The 26,686-nt window shown below is 42.4% G+C and overlaps 1 protein-coding gene across 1 annotated transcript in view; it reads right to left on the bottom strand.

Annotated features, from left to right (window-relative positions):
- Positions 1-26,686, bottom strand: part of CTNND2 (catenin delta 2) — a 943,287-nt gene that overhangs the window by 251,045 nt on the left and 665,556 nt on the right. Inside the window, exon 10 of the mRNA XM_082458356.1 lies at positions 19,648-19,780. Coding sequence (XP_082314482.1) covers positions 19,648-19,780 — 133 coding nt within the window. The remainder of the gene's footprint in view (positions 1-19,647; positions 19,781-26,686) is intronic.

Genomic DNA, 26,686 nt, shown 5'->3' with positions numbered 1-26,686 from the left:
GACTTAAGGGAGAATTTTGTTTTGTTTTGAAATTCTGTACACACAGCAGTCAGTCAGAATCCACTCAACCTGATAAACCATCAAAACTAGCACGTCCACTCTACACCCCTCCCCCTCCTCTCTTGGTCCACATCCCCATCTCTGGATTCCTCCTTCGCTCCCATTTACCACCTGGTACATTTCATACACATACTTGTCTGCTGATCTTCTGCCCCACTCCTACCCAGAAGGATATAAAGCTGTGAGAGCAGAAATCTTGCCTGATTTGTTCAACACTGAATCCCCAGGGCTGACAGAATTACCTGGCACACAGGTGATCCATGTTATTTTTTGAGCAAATGCAGTTTTGATGACGAAATTTTTGAAATTTTGAAATAAAGCAGTTTTGAAATTTTGAAATAAAGCCAATTTTTACAGTCCACCCTTCAGGAGAAATGTCATATGCCAAGCAAACAAATTAAAACTTAAGAACAAAGACTTCTGGTGCCTAAAAAGAGATCTTAGAACCTTAGAATATGGTACAACTGTAAATATGAGAGTGGACCAGCAAATATTATGCACATTTTAAAAATGTTTTTCTTATAACTTTATCTTTTCACTTCATGAAGTGAGAGTACTTTTTCCCACAAGTGAAAGTCAACACTATGTATAAAATGCTTCTGCACTACATACACCTGCATCTTGTTTATAGGAGCCAATGCTGAATATATTAGCTAATTATAGGTATGCAAATTTCTTGTCTTCTTTAATGCAAAAAAACATATAAAAGCATGTGAAATAGTGTAGCACTCAGGCCCATAGTTGAATATCCAATTTCCATTAGATGAACTTGGGCTAAACAGTAAAGAGACAGATAAAAGTCAGAACAATAAGGAAGATTATTCATAATTCAAAATCTTCACATTCTGCTGTCACTCTTCAGGGTTTAAGACACTAAAACGGAAAAATCTAAATTGCAAAGCAAATTATCATCTATTGATTCATTTCTTAGGATGCTTATTGCAGAAAAAAATTAAATCTAGAGCCTGGAAGACTAGCAAAAAGGAGAAAAATGTTAGCTTTGGAAACTCTGCGAGGTAATATGAAAAACTGTGGGATATTTATTAATATAGATATCCATGCTTACAGGGGTGGGGACCTGGCAAGTTTGAATGACAAAATGAAGAAAATGGTGATTCACGTTAAAATACTTGGAAGGGAATTTTCATAACAAGAATTGGCACCTGCCCAACACATGATCAGTGCACTTGCTTTTGAGACCCCGTGGCCATCGAGATGAAACAGACTGATGTGACAAAGCCAACCTAATCAAGGGAAAAATGCTTTCTTAGTGGGAAGAATCCAGAATCTTATCTGCAGGCAGAGAGCTCCACAGAGCCGGAGGTCACGTGGCATCCTTCAGTCAGAGGTATGGCTTCCCAGGGTTTCTTTGCTCTAACAGGTTGTGTAGGCAGAATAATGCCTCCACCCCATCCCAAAGACGTCCACATCCTAATCCCTGAAGTCTACAAATATGCACGTTACATGGCAAAGGGGAATGAAGGCTGTACATGGAATTAAGGCTGCTGATCAGCTGACCTTAAAGCGTTTATCCTGGGTGATCTGGGTGAGCCCAGTGTCTTCATGAAGTTCTTTTACATAAGAGGAAGAGGGAGACAGAAGAGTCAGAATCAGAAGGATGGCAGCATGAGAAAGACTCACCGACCTACCACTGGCCTTAAAGATCGAAGGGGCCATAAACCAAGGAATGTGGGAAGCCTCTAGAAACAGGAGAAGGTAAGAAAACGAATTCTTCCCTAGAGCCTCCAAAAAAAAAAAAAAAAAAAATTGCAACCCTAGATTTAAGCCCAGTAAGACCAATTTTGGACTTCTGAGCTCCAGAGCTATTAGATAATAAAGTTACATTCTGTTAAAGCACTAAGTTTTTGGTAATTTGTTACAGCAGCAATACGAAGCCCATACATAGGTGGACTCAGTCAATCTATTGTCGATCTATTGTTGATCTATCATGTGCTCATGAGCTGCCCTCCAGGCTTCACTGCTCCTATCAGCCCACTTGTGGAAGAGCACAGGGCTGTTCTGCCCAGCCATTTCCAATGCCTAAGTTACTGTCTACATAGTCAGGACCAACAGATCACCTCCTGCCTAACCACCAGGGCTTACTCTTTGGCTGTTGGTTGACGTGTATCTAGATCACCTGGACAAATATAAGTCTGGTAGGACCAAGGCAGTCTCATATCTCTCTGTATATTTGCTATGTATAAAGAAGTACCAAGGATAGGGCATCGCTCTTTGCCCATTTTCTGGACTCAATGGCTAATCCACTGGCCACTGCACACCAGTCAGTGTTACATGATTCTCTCTTGAGATAACTTCAATGAGGAAAGACAGAAAGAGTCCTCCTAATGGGGCAGGTTGCACACTGGATGGCTGACCCTGTCTATATGAGTAATGAATGACTCTCTATAACTAGTATTTCAGATGATCATTCAGAAGAATACAACATGGCCAACTAGGAAGATAAACTCTGGTGTTTTGGTTTTGGTTTTTGTCCTGTTAATATTAACTTTTTGAAAAACTACGTTGGAAGGAGGCAGCCTTCCCAAAGTGTTCCTCCTCCATCGTTTTAATGCTCTTGTCTGCAAGTCCTGCTCTTGCTGGACTTGTTCTGGTAAGGAGGCATAGTTTGGGCCTCTGATTTCTCTATAGAAGAGGATGAAAAAGAGATAAAGCAGGGAACCCAGGTTCTAAGGCATCTAAGGCATCCTGTTCATGCATCTAGTGGACACCTTTGGTAAGCCAAACCTAGAGGTTCTTGAGCAAATCCTTGCACTTAATCAGAGAGTTTTTGGACGGACCCTTTCTTATGTCAGTGTTTTCTCCAAGGCTCAAGAGGAATTTCAGGTCTCAAATGTCTCTTGAAGATGCAAGCAATCTCTACTAGTGCCCAGAGCAAGCCACAGATCACCTTCTACAAAGTAAATACCTAAAGGTGGAGTGAGGCAGTCAGTATGTTCAAAACCTTAAGTTTGTCTTTCTGCTGCCCTTACTCGATTTTGCCACAAACTCCAGTCTCATTGGGTATTTGTCACTGTTCGGATAAAGAAGTGTGGATTTTAGGCATCTGAAGTTATACTCGATACTCTTATCCACTGAAGACCTTAAGAAGTTTTGTTGTTGGGACGACCTTCAAAAGCGACTCTCTTTCTTTCCTTCTCTTTTTTTCCTTCTCTTTTCCCTTCTTTTCTTTTATTCTAATGGGACTTGATAATATCCCCAGATTTGAGATATGATTTCTCCAGGACCCAAGGAGTTCTACCAAGTATTATGTTTCTTATTCATTTCAGGGTGGCATCAGGAGAGTATTTTTCATCAGTTGAAAAATAGCCCTGATTCTTCAAATATTCCTTGTTGGGTCACCCCTCATAATTCTGCAGAATTTACAAGCCAGCTTCACCTTGTCATGAGTCACCCTAGTTGCAATTCTGTTGGCCTGCTCTTTTATAGGCCTGATAATCATTACACCATCAAAGTCATATATCAGAGTATCTTCTATCATCAGTGAGTCCCTTCACAAGAATTTTGGCGCCGGGTAAGAGAATTAACATATCCTGTGTGAGAACTGTTACAATAGACCGTATGGTCTCTCGGGTATAGGCCAATTGAGATTGGCTTTTTCTCAGAAATTGGAATTGAGGCAAAAAAAAAGAATTTTCCAGATCAATGACAGCACTGAAATCCCTGGTGCCCACTGAGTTTCCTTATTAGCCTGAACTATATTGGATACTGTCAAAGCCATAGGGAGAACATTCTATTTAGACCCTAATAATCTACAAAGCTGACCTAGAAAAGCTGACTTGCTTTGGTAAAATAAATCTTTTGTATAAGGAGGTGTTGGGAGCCAGGGGACCAGTTCCTGCTACCTCCTTTGTTAATATAGATATTGCTAGCAATATCTATTTCTAGAAAATCTCTAGAAAATCTATTTTGTTTTAGTTTTCAGCATGTTAGACCTTGGTTGGCCACGGGGCTTTCACTTAGTTTATACAATCACAACTGGATTATGCCACCATTTTTACCATACCTATTCCCCTTGTGTGTTATGGGAATGTAAACTCACTGTGGTCTGCACATGTGGTATGTCTAGGCCAGTGGGTATGAAAAATTACCCTTTGTTTCTGAACGGCTACCTTACCATTCTCTTTCCAAACAACCTCGAATTCTTTAGTGCAATGGCCAGGTAAAATTACATTGATTAAGCCCAGAAAATATGGTTTCCCAGACTCTTGCCAATCAAACAAGCCTCAGCATGTGGCCTCAACTCCCCTGTTGGGAATGTCACAAGAGTAGCACAGCCTCCCCACCCCCTTGCAGTAATTTGTTATAGCAGCAAGAGGAAACTAATACAACCTATATGACAACTGTTTTTCCATTTCTTTCATTAATGACCATACAAACACCTCCCAAATCTAATCTGTCCTAGGCTGCCCTGTCCCATTTTTGTCTAGCCTTTCTGTTGCCTGTGATTCCTCATCTTTTCATGGCTGTTTTCACCAGCTTAACCAAAGAATCCACTAGCCTCTTTCATGGTAAGTCAGGCAAGAGTGCCCTAACTTCCTCTTGGACATCTTCAACTAATTAAAAAATCAAGAAATATGGGGGTCCTCTAAAAGAGGTCTCCCCAAATCACTGCACCATCCATTGTTTGATCCAAAAAGATATTTGGTGCCATTTGATTTGGGGCATGGTCACAGATCAATCCAAGTTGGCTTCATCTGTCCATACCTCCTCTCTTCAGGATCAGTGAGGGGGTTGGAGGTAATATAGATAATTCTACCTTTTGGGGTAAGCCTCATACACCGTGTTTTCTACGCAGGTCAGAGGGACATAACCTTGGATTAGAGGCAAAAGCATTAGGCTGCATAGCTACTATCTATGATTAATACTTATTCTACTTAAAGCCTGATATCACTAATATCCATTGGAGACTACTAGTCTTTGGTTCATTATCAATATCCCTGGTAATATTTTTACCTGAATCCTTGCTTATATTCATTGGAAAAATTTCCCAGTTCTTTTGCACCCAAACCTCTACAGTCCCAAGTCCATGGCTCTCTGGACACGTCTAATAATGACAGATGGGACTAAAGAGAGACATTACTCCTTGAAGAGAACATTTTACCAAGAGCCAAGTTCACCTTTCACATCTGCCCCACCTGTCTACAATAGAGATACTAGCACAACAAGTACAATTTTCATATTTTTTACGTGTTGGATTTTATATCCTTGCTAAATGCCTCAGACATCTCTGCTTGCTTGGTAAGACCCAATGGAAACAATCTTTTCTCTTTGGATTATAATTTCTACACAATATAATGTGGTGACACCCAGAATCAAGGGGATAGTGGACATATTCCACTGAAATAGTTCCTTTCTTTCATAGATGCAAAGTTGTATGGTTTCATACTAAGAATCATCTGGCCACCAAGATGGTGTTACAGAATGATCTCCATCCCTTTCAGTTTTCATATGTGTGCTCCACACCATCTTAACAAAGTCTGAAGTCTGTGTATCAATCCCACTTTGGACACCAATCTGCATGGTTGATTTGAACGGTGCTGTGTGTTCCCACAAGAGACTGAGAGGCTGGGGAGCCCAGGGACAGTCACCACCCACTAGAGATGAGACACATTCTCGGCTTGGTACGGGTAAGTTTCTCTGTAAATTAAAGAACATGGCAAGGAGTCTGAGCCTAAATGGTGAACTGCTGTTCCTTAGACCTATTTGGGCATGCCGAACAAGCTTTGGGGACTGAAAGAAGGGGGAGTTGGGCAGCTGGATCCAGTAGCAAAGACTTAATGGTTAAGAAGAGGGATAATTCTGGGTACAGCCTGGTTTTTAACTCTTGGATTAACTGGCTTTTCTTGGAGTCCTATACGGACCATACAAAATATGGAGGTTGTAAGTAAAATTGGTGGTATCTGTTTTATTTTGTTGCTTTCTTGATCCATATAAGAAACAGAAACACTAAATCAGGAGTAGTACAGATACATTCTCACCACTTTTGACATTTTTTAGGCTTTGAGAGATCTATCACACTCATGGCGCGGGTAATGGTTGATGCAAGGAGATGGTGATACCCACGAGAAGGGGCAACAGTGTCTGGCAAGGGTGGCCAGGTTTGGTGAAATACAGTGATGGAGAGTGTCAGAGGTGCTTGGCAGGCCAGGCCAGGAGGGAGCAATTGGAATAAGGATACCAGCTAAAGATGGCTTGCTTATAATCACCACCATTGACTCCTGAGGGCACTGGACTTCCTCTCCATGCAGCCAACAGCAGCAAGAGAGGAAAGAAACGGTGCCTCTCATCCCACAGCTGATAGGCATGTTTCTGAACATAGATACTTGTCAGGTGACCATTGGAAATAACTGGATGTGTATGTGGCGGGGAGAGGGGTGACTCTGGAGTATCTTTATCAGCAGAAAGAGGAAATATCCAGTGAAACAGGAATTCAGAAACATGCCTGACTAAAAGGACTCGATGGAATTTCAGAGTCTCCATTGACAGAGAGTTCTTTCTCCTGTGCTCCGACTTCAGTATCTCTTAGAACAGGATAGGTTATTTCAGCCTGCAAATAGGGGGCCCAGTTCTCACCCCACCTCCCCAGCTCCACCCTGCTTCTCACCAGGAGTCCCCAAACAGCTCTATCTTGAAAGGAGAACGTTACGAGACACCGAGGGAAGCTTTCTGTACGAGCCGCCATTCTACCATTTATATGTGACATTATTTGTGTCTTTAAGATGTAAGAGGAAAACAGAGGGGTGATATTTATGAGGGAAACATTCTATTCCTGGTATGCTTCTCCATCACCTATGAAGGCAGTAAAATCTATATAAAACATCAACATTGAGCGCATTTGCATTATATATAAAAGAATAGGGGATGGCTGGGAAGATAATCCTCTTCTTCTCTAGTGGACCAGGAGGGAGAGACACTGGCTTAAGAGCTATAGGTGGTGGCAGTAGAAAGGACAGTAGTTAAAGGAGAAGCAAATGAAGCCAGTGTCAGGGAGTCGGTGAGGTCTGGGGACTTTCGTTGGGCTACAAGGGTAACTCAGAGCAGACCTCCTGCTCCCCACATCTTTTCAGTTTGCAACCTCCTAGAATCCAGTTTTGACCCATCCCCAATCCCCCTTCGTTCGGTCCACACCACGGAGTCTCAGAGCTTACCCACCCTCCCCCAAATAACACTTACTGCTTTCCTGCTCCCTTTCATCTGTCTCTATTTTCCTTGAGCCCCTGCCCCAGACAGCAGATTCCATCACTTGTGGTTTGTAGCAAGGATGGTGTCCACTCCCACCCCAACGCCCACAGGGAAGGTACGGTGAACCTGCCTTCTAAGCAGAGCACTGGAGGTGAGATCCCCGCATTCCCACTGAAACACTTTTTGCCTTTCCTCATGAATACAGACTGGATATTGTAGTACTGTTCACCCACTGCTACAATTTCACCCACTGTTATAGTTCAGGGACATTTTGGGATAGTGAGGCTTTTCTGAGCTGTCCTGGGGAGACTGGTCTCCTTATATACCACTATGTTAATGGAAAATACATTTCAATCATAAGATTCTTTCTTTCAAACAATCTTTGGAAATTGAAGACAGCTTGTATAGATCCAAAGAAAATGCACAAATTGCTCCATCCAAACATTAAATACAAGTAACAAAAGAATTAATGCCCACTCAGTGTTTTACTTTTTGTTCAAGAGGCAAATTAATGAAGGAGGATTGTAAATACAGGAGACCAATTTGAGTTCTGAAGAGCCCTTAACAAAAGAGATTTTTTTCTTTCACATATATTAAAGGTTTGGTTGAAAAGTGCACTGGGGCTACCAAACATGAACCGTTACCATAGAATGATCACTGGTAGCTTTCCTTGAAACATTTAAAAAACAGCTGTAATGATGAAGTGCACCTAATAGGGAAGAGGTGTGACAAAACATCTACAGGATAGTTTGGGTATAAAGACACATTTCTTCCAATAAGAATCTGATTCTGAATGACTGAAATATGAGCTAGAAACTCACATATGCTTAAAATAAGTCAGAGAGGCTCTTGTCCTGCATGGTATCTGGCTCCAGTGGTGTTAACCATTTCCAAGATGGTGCACGCAAGCACGCAGAGAGCAGGGTCATTAATGAATATACAAGTGCCATCAGGTTGATGAGGTCTGATGGACTTAGAATGAACTGGAACAATAACCTTGGTGAAGTTGGAGAAGTGATCAAAGGCTCAAAAGAGGTGAGAGCAAAATCATTTACTTAAGAGTGGATTAATGAAACTGATAGCAGAAATATAGGCAAGCACAGAGCCACAAGGACATCATAAAAAAGAGAAGTGTGCACCATAATCTATGTATGAGCCTAATCTGACATAGAAGCTTCTGTGCTGTTTCTACCAGTATTTTGACAAAATGTTCTCTCTAGTTCTCTGTGCCTGGAAAACCTAGAGACTGTTTAGAAGGGAAAAAATCAAAAGGATGACAGATAAACAAGATGCCTCTTCCTTGGTTCAATGATTTAGAGATTTCTCACCTAGAAACAAGGTCTAATGCTGATAAATCAGCAGCAGTAAGAAGCAAAGTGTTAGCAGGATGACAGAGGCCGGGTGTTTTCTGCCGTCTCTCCTAAAGGCCAAAGGAAAAAAGTGACTTAAATGCAGGCTGAAGAAGTTTAGGGTGGATATACAGTTGGACTATGCCCCTGAATGAGGGATTCGTTCTTCAGATAGAGGTCTTCTTTTCTAAAATATGATATAGGAGCTCTCATTCGGAAATGTGGCAGGGAAAAAAAAGCCTGGTGAGAAATTGCTAGGTTACACCCGGGGTCCTCTACCTGTGACAGAAATGCAAATAGGTTGACATTTAGATAGGTCATCTGTTTCTTCTGTTAATTATCGGAAAGAATACAAACTGATTCAGGGGGTGGGCAGATAAAAAGATAATTCATTAAAATAGAAGGAGAGCGTGGCCCCAAGACGAAATGAAGTGAAAATAACCCAAGCGAATTTTAGCAGTCCCAGCAAGGAAACTTCAAAGATTAGAAAAATACCTGCTACATCATTGTTCCTGAGTCCTGACCCTATAAACTGCTCTCTGACTCATCCCTGTCTTGCCAAGAGAACCTTCTGTACTTGGTGGTTTTAATCAGGACTCTTGCTGCAGGCTGGCTCTATTTCAACACCATATCAGTCTGATTGCTTAACTTTCATTCACTTTAGGTTATTAAAATGGTCTCACTCCAGTTACAAAGAATGATGCTTGACCATTTTTACTTCAGTCCTAGTCTCCTACCCATCTTCCAACATCCCAGCCTCAGGGAGCAGGCTGGACCGTGACCTCCAGCCCCTGGTGCTCCTCTCCCCTCCCCTTCCTCCTCTTTCTTTCTCTTGTACTGTTGCGGGCAGGGAGAAGAGATGTTTCCTCGCACCGAAGCAGCCCGCGGCTCTGACGCTGGTCTTCTCTGCCTATGTGGTCCATGGCTGTAGAAGCCGTGCGACCAGGTGGCTGTAGCTCTCTGCTGCCCCAAGTGGACGGCCTCACTCTGCATCTTCTGACCCCATCTTGCTTCACCCTGAGCTTCCAGACTCCTGCAGGAACACACCCACACCCCCTGGGACACCCCCGGGCTCCTCTCTCCTGCAGTGGCCCATTTTCCTTGCAGGGACCTTCAACTTGAGGGAACACGGTCCTTGCCCATTACGTCTGACCATACCTCTATGCTGTCTCTCCCCTGTGCTCTGGTGGCACAAGGCAAGTCACCAGCTCTGAAGCTGAGCTGACAGCCAGTCTGGGAAGAAGATGCCGGTCTTCCTTTTTTGCTGCCACCTACAAACTACGGCCTGTTTTTATCTGTATGACCACTCTTTCCCCAACATGGTTTCCTTCTTTCTCCCACTTCTCCTGTTAAACTTCTCAACAGAAAAGGCCACCAAATCAGAGAGGTCTCTGGCTGTTTCCTTCATCCATTCTGTTTCAGCTCCCAGTTGCGATGCAGCTCAGCACGGATCACATATCACATGGCTCCTGTGTTCATAAAGGCTGTGGTCCCTGAGAAGCCTGAGCTTCTCCATCGAGCCAACACTTCCCCAACACCCAGAAGCAATCTCCTTTGTGAGTGACCAGCACTCCTGGCCTTTGTCACGCTGTGTACTCTTCCTCCTGCTGCCCTGATGGGACTGAAAAATGATGAGATCACATATTTTGGAAACAGGTCTGTTACGTATGGTGTGACATGATCTCAAACTCACGTGTTTATGACTTTCGTCATTTTCATGTCAGGATGTTAACCTCTCATCTGTTGTCACTGATAAGCACTCAGTAGCCCAGCTGCGGAGGGGCCTGCTGGGGGCTTCTCAGTGAGAACACGTGGAGAAGCAAGTGGACGTTTAGACTATAAACTCCGGGAGCTGGTGAGGAATATCCTGAGAGTTTCGGTCTGGGCAAACCCACCCTTGGCTGCTCTAGCCCTCCGAAGGTCTTGAGACCCTTGCTCCTGCTGAGGCCGGGCTACCGTGGGCCAGCAGTGGTGTTGAGATGAACAGCAGCTCCAGGAAGAGAAGGGCCACTGTTCTTGCCTCGGCAAGGCACTCCTTGTAGGCAGTGGCCCAAGCTCTGCAGCCATCCCTGGAGTGATAACCCTGGCCGGCCCGCCCACTCAGGTGCCTTTGTTCCCTAGCAACCGGCCTTAGCAACAAGGGACTTGGGTTTTGCCTTGGCAGCTAGAAGTCAGATCTGGCTTTGTGAAGCCAGTTCTCCTGAGAAACCAAACTTGCATAAAAGGTGCATCTCAGCTTAATTGGGACTTTCCTTCTGTCATCTCTCCTTGCCTGGAACAGAAGCGTAATTGATCCATCATTTGTTTGGAGGATGCTATTTCATTAAGAGACTTCATCCTCTCTGCTATTAGCTTGTGAAATTATTACAAATCCCACTGTGCACCTGCGTTAAATAAACTACAGGCAAAGACAATATCAATCTCTGAGCATAATTTGCTACCCCCTGACCCCCAAATACAACAAGGTCTTAGAGCGTAGCTTGTTAAAGTCACTGCCTTTCTCCTTTTTCTCTATGCAGATCTAATGTCACTTATCACCAGCTGTTTCCACCTCCTCACTTTCCCTCATCTGCCGCTTGGCTCCTGGCCACCTCTCCACAGTGTTTTCGGGAAGGTTGTCAGTTAGCTGTCCTGCCACCCCTCCTACGGACGGAGAGCCTCTCATTTCTAAGTCTTCCTCCTTTATGTCAGAGTTTTCCAAATGCTCCCCTGTCCTCTCCAAAACTACCCACACTTCCCTCAGATCCAGCGGCCACTTTGCTCTTCTCCCACTCTCTCAATCACTTTGAGATAGCCACAAGAGGCTACCCGAGGTTACTTCCCTTCCTTTTCTGGCTTCTTCTGACTCAGAAGTCTACCTTTCTACATTTTCTGGGACAATCCTGCCCACTCCATTTAGCCATTTACTGTCTCTATTCATGCTTCTCCTCATGCTTTTTCATATCACCGGCTACCCTCTCCTCTGAACCATTTCATAGGTTCCAAAATCTCCCTAAGCATCCTTTCTTGAAATGTGCTACTTCCCAAAATACCCTGCCAAAAAGTGGGCCCCAGATTTCTCTTCTCTGAAGGTAACCTGCCAAGCCTATGTGACCCAGCCCTGGACACTCACCGCTCTGCTCTCATCTTCAGCCCTCCTCCCCTCACTTACCAGTTTCCAGACACACTCCTTGTTAGTCAGGGTTATGGGTTGAATTGTGCCCTCCCAAAGATACACTGAAATCCTAACCCCAGCTACCTATGAAAGTGAGCTTATTTGAAAACAGGGTCGGGGCTTCCCTGGTGGCGCAGTGGTTGAGAATCTGCCTGCCAATGCAGGGGACACAGGTTCGAGCCCTGGTCTGGGAAGATCCCACATGCCGCGGAGCAACTGGGTCCCTGAGCCACAATTGCTGAGCCTGCGCGTCTGGAGCCTGTGCTCCGCAACAAGAGAGGCCGTGATAGTGAGAGGCCCACGCATCGCGATGAAGAGGGGCCCCCGCTTGCCACAACTAGAGAAAGCCCTCGCACAGAAACAAAGACCCAACACAGTCAAAAATAAATAAATAAATAATAATTTTTAAAAAAAGAAAAATGAAAAAAATAAAAATAAAAAAAATAAAAACAGGGTCTGCGCAGATGTAATCAAATTAACATCAGGTCATTAGAGTGGGCCCTAATCCAATATGACTGGTGTCCTTATAAGAGGAGAAGAGACGCAGACGGAGACACACAGAGAGGAGAAGGTCATGGGATGTTGGAGGCGGTAATCATAGTGATACACGGAGAAGCCGAGGAACAGCCAGGACCGAGGGCCACACCAGAAGCCAGGAAGAGGCGAGGAAGCATTCATTCTACCAGAGCCTCCGAGGGACCTGGCCCTGCTCATACCTTGATCTTGGACTTCCGGGTCCAGAACTGTGTTGAATCAATTTCTGTTGTTTTAGGCCCTCCCCAAAGTGTGGTACTTTGTTCCAGCATCCCTAGGGGACCAGCACACTCCTGGAGTACACAGAGCCCAGCCTGCCTCGGGCTGCTTTGTGCCCGGGGCACTTCTCCTCAGAGACTAAGTCTGTGCTTCCCTCTCACTGCTTCCGGGCTCTGCTCAAACGCTGCTCCTCAGAGATGACTTTCCTGACCATCTTACACGAAACAGCAGTTGATTCCTGCCGCCCTCCATCACCCTCTGCCTTCATTTCCCTGCTACGTTTTCTTCATGGTCCGCACCACCATCTGACATGTGATAGACCGACATCTTTATTTGTTTACTGTTGCCTCCCCCCATTCATCTGGGTCTAGTTCCTTCACTGCTGTACCGCCAGGGCCAAGAACAGAGCCTGGGACTGTATGGCTGACCAATGAATATCTGTTGAATGAATATACTCATGAGTTCCACTTTCACATACTATCAGTGTATTACTCATTGGGACCTGTTTGCTTGTTCTTTTATGCTGGCATGTGCAAACGGTCCTTTGATTCTAACTTCCCAGCAGCAGTGGCTGAATCTATTTGTTTCAACAGTGGCTCAGCACAGAGTCACACACAATGCATGCTTTCAATGTGTACTAGAGCCCATAACGGATTTCAAAATGTGAATCGTGAACAATACAAGTAAAGCAGATACATATAGACATTCTGTCTATAACACGATGAGATTGTCAGGAAGAGAGTTCCTTAATTTATATTTTCCACATATACTAACAATAACCCACATGTCTTAACCCACTTACTCTGACTGGCAGTCTATGTGCGTTTTCTCCGCAGCGATGCGGATTCATTTTGCGGTCTGGGAGACGGAAACTCAGAGAGGTAAAGAAACTTGCCCGAGATCACAGAGCTAGAAGGTAGGAGAGCAGCCAGGGTTCAAAGGCAGGCAGCCCGGCTCCAGGGCCCGTGCTGTCAGCTCAGTGGTGTGCTGTCTCTTGACATCTAGTAACTCATAGAGGCTCTTTTTTAAAAACTGTGAAACAATTTATCATAAAGGAAAGAGAAGAAATGATTCAAAACTAATCAACTGAAAAGATGGATAGCACCTTCTCTTGAATTCTGTGAGGTAGAAAGCACAGAGAATAAAATAGAAATTACGAAGCACTTTAAGTGTAGTAGATAGGAACAAGTCTGAATTTTCTTTTTTAACGTATGAAATGCTCTAAATCAGTTTGAGTAGAATAAAAATTATGGGAGGGGGGACAGTATGCATGTTTTTATACAGAGAAGTCAATTTCTATGTTTCAGTTAACATCACTAAAGAAAATAATGCTACTGGGAAAAAATGAGTATAAATGGTACAAATATATGGAAACTATATGGACATGATCTCATACACACACACACACACACACACACACACGCACACACACACACACTCTCTCCAAAGGACTGATACCCTTAAGTCTAACCCCTATTCCATCAAGTCTAAGTGAGTGTGACTTCGGCTATATTTTCTGGCAACTTCTAATTTAGAATCCAGTGTACTCATCACTGTAGGAAGTGGGAATTTTTCTCTGACTCCACAAGGCTAGGTTTTAAGCATTTTGCAAACAGTCTCACAGGATGGGGATTTGCTTTTCCATGGAGCTTATTTGCACAAGGTGTTATATTGCCCTGTTTACATGTTGTTCCTCCAGGGGGCTGTGGATCCCTTAAAGGTAGGATCTATGTTATTAATATTTGATTCTCCTACTAACCTAGAACAGGCTGTCGATAAACTCTTCTTTCCACTAGAACTGGAAATTCCATTTCTTTAAAAACAAGAAATGTTTTATTGGAGTTAGGATGATGATAATTGGGAAGAGTTTCATTGGGAGTTAGCAAAATAAAATCAGTGTTGGTTTCTTAGAGAAATTGTTCTTATCTTCAGATTGCATACGTTTACTGTCTAAGATCTTCAAATACTTGGGTTACACATTTAATGACTGAAGACAATTTTTTATATACAAAGAGGCCATCAGGCCAAAATCTAAATTAAATCAGTGGTGGTCACCAGCCATTCATCCATTACAGAGACATGGATATAAGTCCTTCTCACGTGTAACATCATACGATAAAGTCTGAGTTTTTACAAAGGCACTCTATTGAAGTGAATGGTCTTATGTTTAAAAAATACATTTTAAAATTATTAAAATTTTTAGATTTAATTGTATTAAACTTTTATTAAATTTAATTTATTAATTTATAATGAAATAAAGTATTCAAACATTTAAAAATAATCCCTTCTTGTCACATAAAAAATGTGCAAATACCTTTTTATCTCTAGACAACATACTGCTTTGAATGCCACCATGTAGCACACCCATGGATACACATGCCCTTGTCTGTGTATGCCTGCCCGGTGTGAACTGGGGGTGCCCACCTGCCTACTCTATTTATGCATGAGAAGAAATGGGGGAAAACACAGGAGGGAGGAGCGTAAATAAATCCAAATCATTATAACCCATGAGAGGCATTTAGTTTTATCCCTAAATCAATGGGATGTCCTTAATGTTCTTAACTGATGAAGGTTCCCAGAAACAATGAAAAAAGGATTTTTGAAAAACCATTAAAAAATTATCAACATTTAGGCACCTCCTAAAAGATGCCTATAGTACATACACACGAGCAGGTTTTCATGTCTAAAAACTACCTAGATTATCTAAAGCTCATTTTATGATGACATTCCCAACAATTTAGGAGGCAGCGTGGATGGCAGACATAGTTCAAATATTACTGACAACCATCCACGCCAATCACACCTTTGCTCTTTAAAGCTGGGGGACCCGCCTACATCTTAGCTACTCGTCAGCCCACGGAAATGAGCTGCACCAGATAAGCTGTGGTGTGTTTGCTACAATGCCTGGATCTTCTGCTTCCACTGTCTCCTTCCCCCCTCCTCTTTCGTTTTTCCTCACCTGGTTTTCTTCTGATCTTATCTCAGTCTGCCTTTGAACTCTTGTTTGCATGACACCCTCCTATCCCAATTTTTGGACACTTGCTGGTCTTCAAAGCATTTCCTAACTAAATGTTGTGCCCCGGGTCAGGGCACCCAGTGGATTGCAGACTCTCCCATAGTCACTGGTGGTTGCTGAACTAACCACACCCATCCTTCTCCCCTCATTTCCACCTCCCTGCTGGGAGGGAACCAGAAGAATGCCTCAAATCCAAGTTCACTAGACCAGTAGGAAAAGTTAGGGACAGGGTTTTTCTGTCTGCTGATTTATGGAAGTGAATTCTCAACTTTGTACCTATGAGATCCGGCATCATTTTGAACAGAACTGAATTTCTTGGCTTCATTCTGTGAAAACTGTACAAAGCACTGTAATAAAGAATGAGAAAGCCATGATTTATGACCCTCCACATACAGGAGATTTAATTCTGCCTTTTGCTCAGCGGCCTATCCATTGTGTGGACAAAGTCAATACCAATAATGAAATGTAGACGGAAGGGCTAAATCAATTCAATAAAGTGCAATAGAAAGACTAGAAGACTGAGTAAATCTGGAAAGTATTTGGACAATAGGTAATTACAAAAATCAATGCCCGTATATGAAGAGATGACAGGCAGCCATCCGTCACAAAGGGAGAACCATTAATGATGGTTTGGGCTTGAGTTAGAATGAGAGAACAAAATAGGTCTGTGCAAAATCCCTACACATCTGTGTATCTCTGTGTGTGTGTGTGTGTGTGTGCATATACACAAGCACAAACGTGGGCTCCCAGTGTGACTGAAGGAGAGACGAAGAGAAACTCCAGATGGCTCACTCTGCATTTTATGTACGCCTCCTACATTTGCCTGGTTCCTTTGGCTCACTTTTACTAACTTTGATCTCATTTTGTCAACACGACATCAGGCTGTGCCCTACATACCTTTTCCTTCCTTGTCATCCCAGCCTCCCAGGTACCCGGGGGACATTATCATGAGGTCCTGTCTGCGTCCGGAGCCTCTAGGAGGTGGAGGAGAGGAATGAATGCCACATGAACCACAGCTCTAAGGACCAGCTGTCGGGAGAGGTGATACAGGCAACCTTGGGGGCACCCACAGCAAAATTAAAAAATGATCACACATACACCCAGACATATACATACACACATAAGATAGTAACTTAAGTGTCTTAACTGTGTTCCTGGCCAAAAAAGAATACGAATAAATGAGCACGTCACCACTTAGCAGTTTGCATCCATTAAGTCATTTAGTCCCTACAGAGACTCTACAGGGGAGGCACCAGCATCTCTGTTTTAAAGATAAGAGTCGACAATCAGTTTGTTCAAGGAGACACAGCTGGTGAGTAGGGAAGCGGCGTGGGAAGATGTATCTCTCCGACACCGATGTGTGCGCTGGTCACCCCTTCCCTCACACCACCTTTTGTCTCCCACAGGGCACGGGGACGCTTCTGATGCGGCCATACACAAGTCCACAGTCAGTTAGCTGTTGGGCGCCATTGCTAAGGAGAGGCTTCAAGGCCAGTCATGGGTCATGCGGACAGAGGCAGCGACTTTGAACTTGCCCAGTCATGGCATCTGACTGTGCTGTTTCATGCTTGGCCTCTGACAGCTCTTTCTCTTCTGCCCACAGCTGAGCAAGCTGATAACAAAACTCTCATGCCTCTTCCTTTGGCACCAGTAGGAGGGTCAAGCCATGCAAGTCCCTGTCCGCACGTACGAACCCCACCCTGGTACAGCCCATAACTACCGCCAAATCCCTGAGCCGTTCTTCTTTCCTGTGCTCTCCAGCCAAGTTCAGCCCCGTGTGGGAGCCGCCCTGCTCACCCTCATAAGCCTCATTATGTGAGTGACACACCTTTTCACAGCCTCGTGGGGTGTGTGCAGTATCCTCAGTCTTGACATCGGAACCAAATGTGGGGGCGGAGTCCTGCTGTTGAGGGGTAGGCACGCCACTTCGGAATCAACTTTATGCCAGTCATGGGATGAAACGCTTTCATGGTCTTTCGAGAAACCCTCAAAGGCATAATCTCCCAAAAATGATGGTATGTTACCCCTTAATCAGAAATCTATCCTTCATTTTGAAGGGCTATTTTGTTTTTTACTAAAGGCAGAGAATGATTACAGTAATTACTATTTGGGACAGGAGCCATATAACTTTATTCTTAGATCACTTTAAGAGTATTTTTTGACACTTTAAGGTTATCTTAGATGAACAATAATTTCTTTTATCTCAGCCTTGGCACTACTGATACTTGGGTCTGGATAATTCCTCGTTATGGAGCCTGCCCTGTGTATTATAGAATGTTCTGCAGCATCCTTCGTAACCGAGCAGGACCCTATGGGGCCTTCCCAGGACAGACCCTCTGTGTTGTCCACCTGTCTCTTGTCTGTAGAAAAACTTTAGCCAAAGAATAAACTTAATCAGAGAAGTGAGAAAATGCAGAAAGAAAGGGAAACAGTCAAGCAAGACAAAGTAAGAATAGTTTAGACATTAAACAAAGTCGAAGACCTTTAGTTCCTCCCCAAGGGCTATAGATAATATTCTGAGCCATATTCTTTGAGCTGATTTGTAGATACTGAAACACCCACCTGGCAGAAGAAGTTAACTACATGATGCCCAGACTGAAGCCGTGACATAAGCTGCTCCATCTTGCACAATTCCAAGAACTGGCCTCAAGGAAATGGGAACGAGCCGACCCTGGAACTGAAGACTAACTGTACTTAAAATAATCAAGATGACCCTGATCAGACCATGGCATGACCAATTTCGAGATGACTGTCAGAGCTGACTGTGCTGTTCTGCAGGTAGCCACGTCCGCCACCTGTACACCCCCGAAACCCCCCTTTAAAAGCTCTTGCCCCCTGATCAGCAGTTGGTAGTTGCTTCTTGGACACAGGTCCACCTTCTCCCCAGGTTGCCGGCCTCCTGAATAAAGCAAGCTTTCCTTTCCTACCAACACTTGTCTCTCAAGTATCAGCTTTTGAGCGGTGAGAAACTGAACCTGAGTTGGGTTAAAACCCTGACCGCTACCCACTAGATGCTGAAGCCTCCACCACAACCTTCTTCAGTTCTAACGACCAAAGATACCTCCCGATGTTGTCAAGTGTCCCTCGGGAGGCAAAATCACACCTTTGAGAACCACTGCCTTATATTCATTCCATAAAGAAATATGACTGTTTTAGTAAGAACGAGCATGGGTCAAGCCCTCCGTAGTCACGGGGGAAGAGAGACAGGAAAGAAAAAAGATGAAAAGCTGCTAGGCTATATACATCTCAATGCAAGCCAGCAAAATCTATAATAAATTGCAATTATATCTTCAAATCTCTTCTTTCCACTCTTAAACTAATTTAGACTCATCCTCAAAATTGCTTACATGTTATGGAGATGACTCTTTGTAGCTTATAAAATCTCTTCTAAAAATTTGATTACTCAGCTGCTCATATGCAAACGCTTTGTCCCTCGTCTAAAAAATCAGAGTTAGCTGTGCTGACCACTGTGATTTTCCAGAAATATCACACACCACAATTTATGCACTTTAAAGTATTCCAGAAACTTAGAGCACGTTAACAATTGTTTACATGCTGGACACAGATAGCAGTCTCTTTAACAGAACACATGTATCTGTATGGTATCCACTGGCATCTTCGTAAATGGCTCAGAATGCTTGGTTATAACACGAAGCTGGTTTATTGCCTAAAGTTCCCACCTACCAATGAGTTTTCCAGAAAGGACAGAGGATACCATATATTGATGTGGGAATCTTGCTGTAATTTGACGAGACAACAAAGATGTTTTGTATTTCTTTAGGATTTAGGAGCAGAGATGACTCCAGAGATGGAATTGGGAAGAAAAAGGCAAATCACACCAAAAGTATAGCGTTTCATAATCTTATCTCTGTGATACTAGCATATATCCTTGGTCCTCTATTCCTTCAGTATTCAAATATAAAAAAGAAGAATGTACACATAGGCATGCCAAATACTTAGATGAAAAGTGCTATGCTTCAGTCATAAATGTGGATCTAAGTTTTGATAACGTAACTTTAAGTTTCGCGTTCCTTTCTCTTTCAACATTACTCTGAACACCTAAGAGGTGATGAATCTGACACCAGTCATTTGCGATTCCAAGCAGTGCTTACCTCGGCTTTAATTTTATTGTCTCCAAAGCAGAGGTGCTGTAAATAGGCTGCAGCATTAGACTGGACCGAAGGAAACTGATGTTGCAACATCTGAATCACTTCAGGCAGTTCCGGGTCTCTCCATCCAAATTCTCTGAACAAAAGGAAGGCAGGAGAACATGAGAGGGAAATCCTGCAATACTGTTAACTTATGGTTAACTCACTTATGTAACGCCTATGAGAGTTTACACAGGAATATTTCACAACTGATTGTTCTGGTTTCCTTACCCATGCACAAACTTAAAAAAGGATTTGAAAAGATTTCCTTGAGTAAATGGTTTGTAAGTATATACATGTGCACATATACATATATAATCTTAAATGTATCAACTGAAGTTACATGTTTATGAAGATTGAAAAAAATGACTTAAAATGGCACATGATTTTATTAATATAGACATGTTTCATTTAGGCTTCAGTAGATAATTTATAAGATCACATTTATTTTCTAATATGTTATTTCAACAGTCTTGTTCAGGTACAGCATTTAGTTAAATTATCAGACAAGAGAAAATATAACTGGATGGGTCCAATCTAAAATGTCACAATAGCAGTTAATGCCATCTTTGTTATATTTATAATTATTATTGTTATTATCATAATGTAACAATTTTCTAGGGATAAAAGTATTGTAACAAGAAGCCTTTATAGGGCTTCCCTGGTGGCACAGTGGTTAACAATCTGCCTGCCAATGCAGGGGACACGGGTTTGAGCCCTGGTCTGGGAAGATCCCACATGCCGCGGAGCAACTAAGCCCGTGAGCCACAACTACTGAGCCCACGTGTTACAACTACTGAGGCTGTGAGCCACAACTACTGAGTCCACATGCTACAACTACTGAGCCTGTGAGCCACAACTACTGAGCCTGTGTGCCACAACTACTGAGCCTGTGAGCCACAACTACTGAGCCTCTGTGCCACAACTACTGAGCCTGTGAGCCACAACTACTGAGCCTGTGAGCCACAACTACTGAGCCTGCGCTCTAGAGCCCAGGAGCCACAACTACTGAAGCCCGCGGGTCTAGAGCTCATGCTCTGCAACAAGAGAAGCCACCGCAATGAGAAGCCCGTGCACCGCAACGAAGAGTAACCCCTGCTCGCCACAACTAGAGAAGGTCCACGCACAGCAACGAAGACCCAACACAGCCAAAAATAAAATAAATTAAAAACAAATAAATACATTTGTAAAAAAAAAAACAAAGAAGCCTTTATAAAAGGAAATTATTTAAAGAGTTAGGTTTATTCAAACAATGTTAATAAATCTTATGCATGGTGCATTCTTTTCCTGTATTCTCCTGTTTACATCTGAGCTACTCCAAGAAGCTGGTTGTTTATTTAACTTTAAGAAATATGCTCCAGGATACTTAAATCCATTCTAAAACACAAGGTTAACTGTACCATTATGCAAATGAATATTCTTTCGTGAAATCGATCGGCTCAACCAGTTAGAGCATGGAGCTAACAGGGCCGGATGTATGGGTTGCATTCTTGTATCAGGGAGCCAATTTTTAACAGAGACATAAAAAAGCAACCTCTGAGACCACAGATAAAAGCCTGACCCCACGAGCCACGAACGGGTACTATTTCTCCAAAGGCCAGGCTGGAAGAGAGACAGCTTTGCAGCAATCACTCGACTCCTGGAAAAACAACTCAAAAGCATACATCCTATTGATGCCAGGTCAGTGTTGTCATCTCAGAAGAGGGGGCATGAAAAATGGGACAGAGACGGAGCAGACAAAGGTTAAAAGTTTCCTCATAGATTCTAACCTGTTCTCTTTATCTTTTCTTTATCACGACTGGTAGAGGTTGTCAAGCAAACCGTGAAGCATGTTGGTGCTTCCTTACAGCTACTGAAGACAATATGGAATAGGATTCCTTTTGAATTGGCTCAGTTTTTATGGGAAAGATAAAGCATTCGATTTGATGTGCAGTAAGTACCTAATAAATTTACCTAAAATCTTAGGCAGACACCCGTTTTCAAAAGGGCATATGGTACAGGAGCACCTTTGCCACAAAACATACTTAAGGGATTGCTGATAACGGACAAACTATCGGATTTTTTTTTTGGCTAGGTGATCACAGTAGAAAAAAATTATGGATGAAAACACAGGAAGCCTGTTTTTCTTTTTAATTTCATTTCCTTCCGTTGCATGATTCTAAACCACCTCAATGTGCAACATCCAGAAAGCACAGTCTTTTTTCTTATAATAGCAGCCTCTTAAAATTATATCCTTTGTTCAAGGTAAATCAAAATCTACAGAACACCTGTAAATTAAAATTAGAAGTGTCATGTAAAGACACTGGATGGCTAAGATGAATTCAGGTAAGCCCGTGCTATTGGAAAGTGATTAGTAAAGAATTCATTTCAGCCTATTTTATTAACCAGATGGGAATTGCTCTATTAGGCTTATACGGCATAGATCAAGAACGTCTTTGAACAAGAGCTCTGGAGGAACAGTCTTAGGGGCTCTCCACACATGCAAACACATGGCCTTGCTTGTGTCGACGCATGCATGCACAGATGCACACATGAGAGTGCATGCGCGCATGCACACGTGCACACACACACACACACACACACACACACACACACAGAGCCCAAAATCAATAGAAGGAGGAAAATTCCAAAGAGTCATCCAAGCCTCTTTTTCTAGAAAAGCTTTGTGTTACCTAGATGAGATTCTGCTTGGATTTTGTGCTGCCCATGTGCTTCTAGGGAAGAGCTAGAGGAAATAAAATGTCTGTCTTATTTGGGCCAGAATTCAGTACAAGGCATGGATTCTTCACATGAGGTCTTTTTTTTTTTTTAATTGAAGTATAGTTGATTTACAGTGTTGTTAGTTTCACATGTACAGCAAAGTGATTCAGATACATATGTGTATATGTGTGTGTGTGTGTGTGTGTGTGTGTATTCTTTTCCAGGTTCTTTTCCCGTACAGTTATTACAAAACATTGGGTATAGTTCCCTGTGCCATACCGTAGGTCCTTGTTGGTTATCCTTCACACGAGGTCTTAATCCTTAAGAACAAAGAGTGCTCACAAGACAAAAAAAAGCTCTGGAAAAGACCAAACCAGCAGAAGAACAGCACGAGGGAAGATATGGGGCCATAAGAGGGGTTGACAGATTTGGGAAAGGTGTGCATTCAGCCGGGCTGGCTGTGGGACAGGAGGCCACGGGGGTGGCGGCTGCCTGGGAATTGCGGGGCAGGTGGTGGAGATGAAGCTGGAAAGCAAGGTTAGCATGAGATCACGAAGAGCCTTTCACTCAAATACAAAAAAGTCTGGGCCTGGTCTGTGGTCAGTACTGTGACAAAGAAATCTAAGGACATTTAGATATGCTTAGGCTTATAGAACAGACAAAAAAATAATCTTAAGTAATACTGCGAGTACAAACCAAAAGTCGGTTGCCAAGTTTCCCTGTTCACATGCTTTCACGCTTCCTTAACTAGCCTTATGTAGTTTCCTTTCATTTCACGCAGGAGGAAATTTACACTTAGAGATGTTCAGGAACTGAAGTGGCGGGGCGGAAATAAAACTCTAGCTTTCTGCTCTCAAATAGATAAATGTAACCGTCTAACAATGATGCCTGCTGTAATCACTGTCTTGAAGTAATGTCTAAAACAGAAATACTGTCTAAAACCGTGATTTTTTTTTAGACAATGTCGAAAAAATAAACACGTTTAAAACCGTGTCCCTAGGGGACATCTGACAATGCCAGAAGACAGTTTCGATTGTCACAACTGGAAGATGTTACCGGCATCCAGGAAGCACAGGCCAGGGATGCTGTTCAACATCCTACAACGCAGATACGATCCCCTGCGACAAAGAACCGTCCGTCCCAAAGTATCATTAGAGCCAGGACTGAGATACCCCGGTCTAAACGTGGACTGCATTCGAACATTTTTGTTGAGTCAGCATGTTATGAATCTTTTACTCCGTGATTACTGTAGTAGAGCTGGCACAGGATTTGGCATCAGGATAATTAGGAAAGAGTTCAGAACTTGAGCATCTGGCTTTCTCCCTTCTAGACTATAAATACAGGAGAGTCCCTTAGTGCTTGCTGGTCTTGGTTTCCATGGATCAAATATAGAGAACAATACCATCTATTTCATGGGATTTCTTTTTAAAAGACATCATAAAATAATCTATATGAAAGTGAAAGTGCTTGGCAAACTATTAGAAGCTAGATATATACTACTAATTGTTACTCTAAGACTGTTATAAGGGTTATATATATATATATATCTGTATATTTTAAAAGTTTATATCATACCCATTTAATTTAAAAAAAAATAACCTTTTACTGTTGTGTATTCATTTGGACATTAGACTTATTTGAAGGAATATAAGTGTAAGAAGAGACACTACTGTAGCCTGTAGTAAAAACTGTGCATTAAAATGTGCCATTTTGAAATGATTTTTCCCCCATCTCCCTTCAGAGGCAGAGTCCTAGGAAGGGCATAGTTTTTTGGATACAGTCAGAGTTGGTTCAGATCCTGTTCCTCTGTGAGCGTTCCTCCTGGCCTGTGTCTTGTTTGCTGCTGAATCTCCACCGGCTGGCATGCGAGGTCTGCTCTAAGTAAATGTCCATGGAGTCCATCTGTTATACTGAGATAATAATTTCTACCTTAGAGTATTGTTGGGATGATTAGAAGTAATATATAGGAAACCCCTTAGAGCAATGTCTGGCACACAGTGTGGGCCCTCAAGAAATGTCAGGTATTGTATATAACTAGATGAAGAAGAGAAGAATGAAAAATAAGAACCATCTACAATTTTCTACAGAAGCCCAGCTCATAACTCTCATTTGTTACTGGGCCTCACTTGAGAAATGTTCATGGAACTGGAGAATATGCAAATGTAACCTTTTCTCCATTAAAACTTGTCACACAGACCGACAATATTGTGACTAAACCGTCACTCTTATAAGGCCTCTCTGAGTTGTTAAAATTACAAGGCGCTTAGCACAGAGCTAAATAGCAAACAGTTTGAAATTTGTTACTGTGTTAGGCTGCCGCTGAAACAGAGCTGATGTACTGTCACAACATTTTTATCAAGTTGACTTCCGTGTCGAAAAGAGCCCCAGGACAATCAGAGTCTTCAGAAATTCCAACTGTGATTTTTCAGCAAAGCTTTATGTCGGAGGGACAGAGTTCACTGACTGCAAGGTCAATAAGCTACATTGGTAGCTGTAGGGACTGTAGGGACATTATTTAAGGGTATGAAAATCTCAACCGTTTATAATCTTTTGAACTCCAGCTAAAAGTTTTAAAGACCATATTGCTTTAACTTTTCCATCCAGAGCCAATGAGATGGGGTGTCTTGTTTTTTGATTTGGTCTTGTTGAAATGACGGGGTTAAGGGGATGCAGAGACAGTGGTCACAAGAATAAGTCAGGTGGAAAGATTTTTTTTTTTTCTTAAAATGGAGATGTTTTCATGCTTGTTGACAGATAAGAACTTATCCAATGATAAACACATGGAAGCACGAATGTCTTAATTCTCATTGCTGAATAGTCTGTCGCCAAAACAAAAAGCTGCCCTTTATATGGTTAATCACATTTAAAAAACACATCTTTGCTTTGTTTTTAGAGGATCACTCTGTCGGTGGTTGCAAGGATGTATGCATCTGTCAAAACTCATAAACTACAGGCCTAAAATGGCATGTCTATTGTCTAATAATTATACCTTGATAACGCTGGGTCTACAGAGGGGATCCCTCTGGCTGTGGGGTCGAGAACAGACTGTAGGGTCAGGATGGATGCCAAAGAGATGCCCAGTGAATCCCTCCCGGAAGCCCCCTCTCCTTCTCCCATCTGCTGGTCCACATTAACTGGCGACCCCTTTTGCCTTACATCTCAGGCCCAGCCTGGAGCCAGTGGGGTGGACGGGTTAGGCTAGGACCCCCTCTTGGGGACTGACGTCTATTATTTCAGAATAAGCAGGAGCAGTTTCAACTAGCAGGTTTTCTACTGGGCTGGACTGCAGAGAGACAAACAGTAAATAATGGGGAAATCGGTTATTTCTGAACTATTACGGATACTGGGCACCTTAAGTAAATCTTAGCCCAGCAATAGGCTTTTAGGGGTTGAGAGGTGAAAATAATGTAAAAATGTTCAGGCAAAATTTATGCCATTATTTACCATTTTTAATCACATGTATTTTAAGTACCAGTGAATTTCTGCTTCTATTGAAGACTTCTAAAAGTGCATTAGATTACAAAGAATATTATCTGTTTTATGTAATACTTATTCAATAACAATTGAGTTTTAAATACTGTTTATTTATTCATTAATGCAACTAGACTTTTTCAATAAAAATATGCCCCACAATAAAGAATTAACTTCATACCTACAAGCATTTAGTTGCCCTGGAAATTCTAAAAGGGTGTGCTTAGTGATAACAGCCCAAGGGAAAAGAACGACAAATTAGTACCCATAAACTTCTCCTTGTAAGCCATAATGACTTTATGGAAAATGTTTATATTCTACGACTACGTACCCATTTTAAAATTAACAATCCATTATGCTTAGGAAAATCACCTGGTCCTGTGAACCTTCAGTGGCAACAAGAGGGAAGGGATTTGATACCCAAGATCCTGGTTAGGAGTATATCATTCATGTATTTTTAAGCAAGTTTTTACCTTGTCACTATCAGGAGATGATGAGGATTCTACCTCAGGATTAGATTAAGAATTTGAGAAAAGGCCACAAAGGCCTAGATCATCCTCAAAAGGTTTTACTATACTATATATACACATGTGTGTGTATTAAAGAGGACTTAATGTTAAATAATATCAAATAATGGACTAGAAATGTACTGTGTATAAATCATAGAATGCAGCACACTTATTAATCAGGTAACTGTATCATCTGACAATTCTCTGTGAAACAATTAAAACGGTGCTTTTAATGATTCTGTTGATGAAAACTTCTGAACTTCTGACAGAAGTCACATTGTATTGGGAGATATATTCTAAATGCAGGGACACCATCTCTTAAG

This window comes from Balaenoptera physalus (genome assembly GCF_965194825.1).
Source record: "Balaenoptera physalus genome assembly, chromosome: 3".
Taxonomy (NCBI): Eukaryota; Metazoa; Chordata; class Mammalia; order Artiodactyla; family Balaenopteridae; genus Balaenoptera; species Balaenoptera physalus.
Note: the sequence above shows the minus strand (reverse complement) of the source record. Positions and strands in the feature narration are given on the sequence as shown.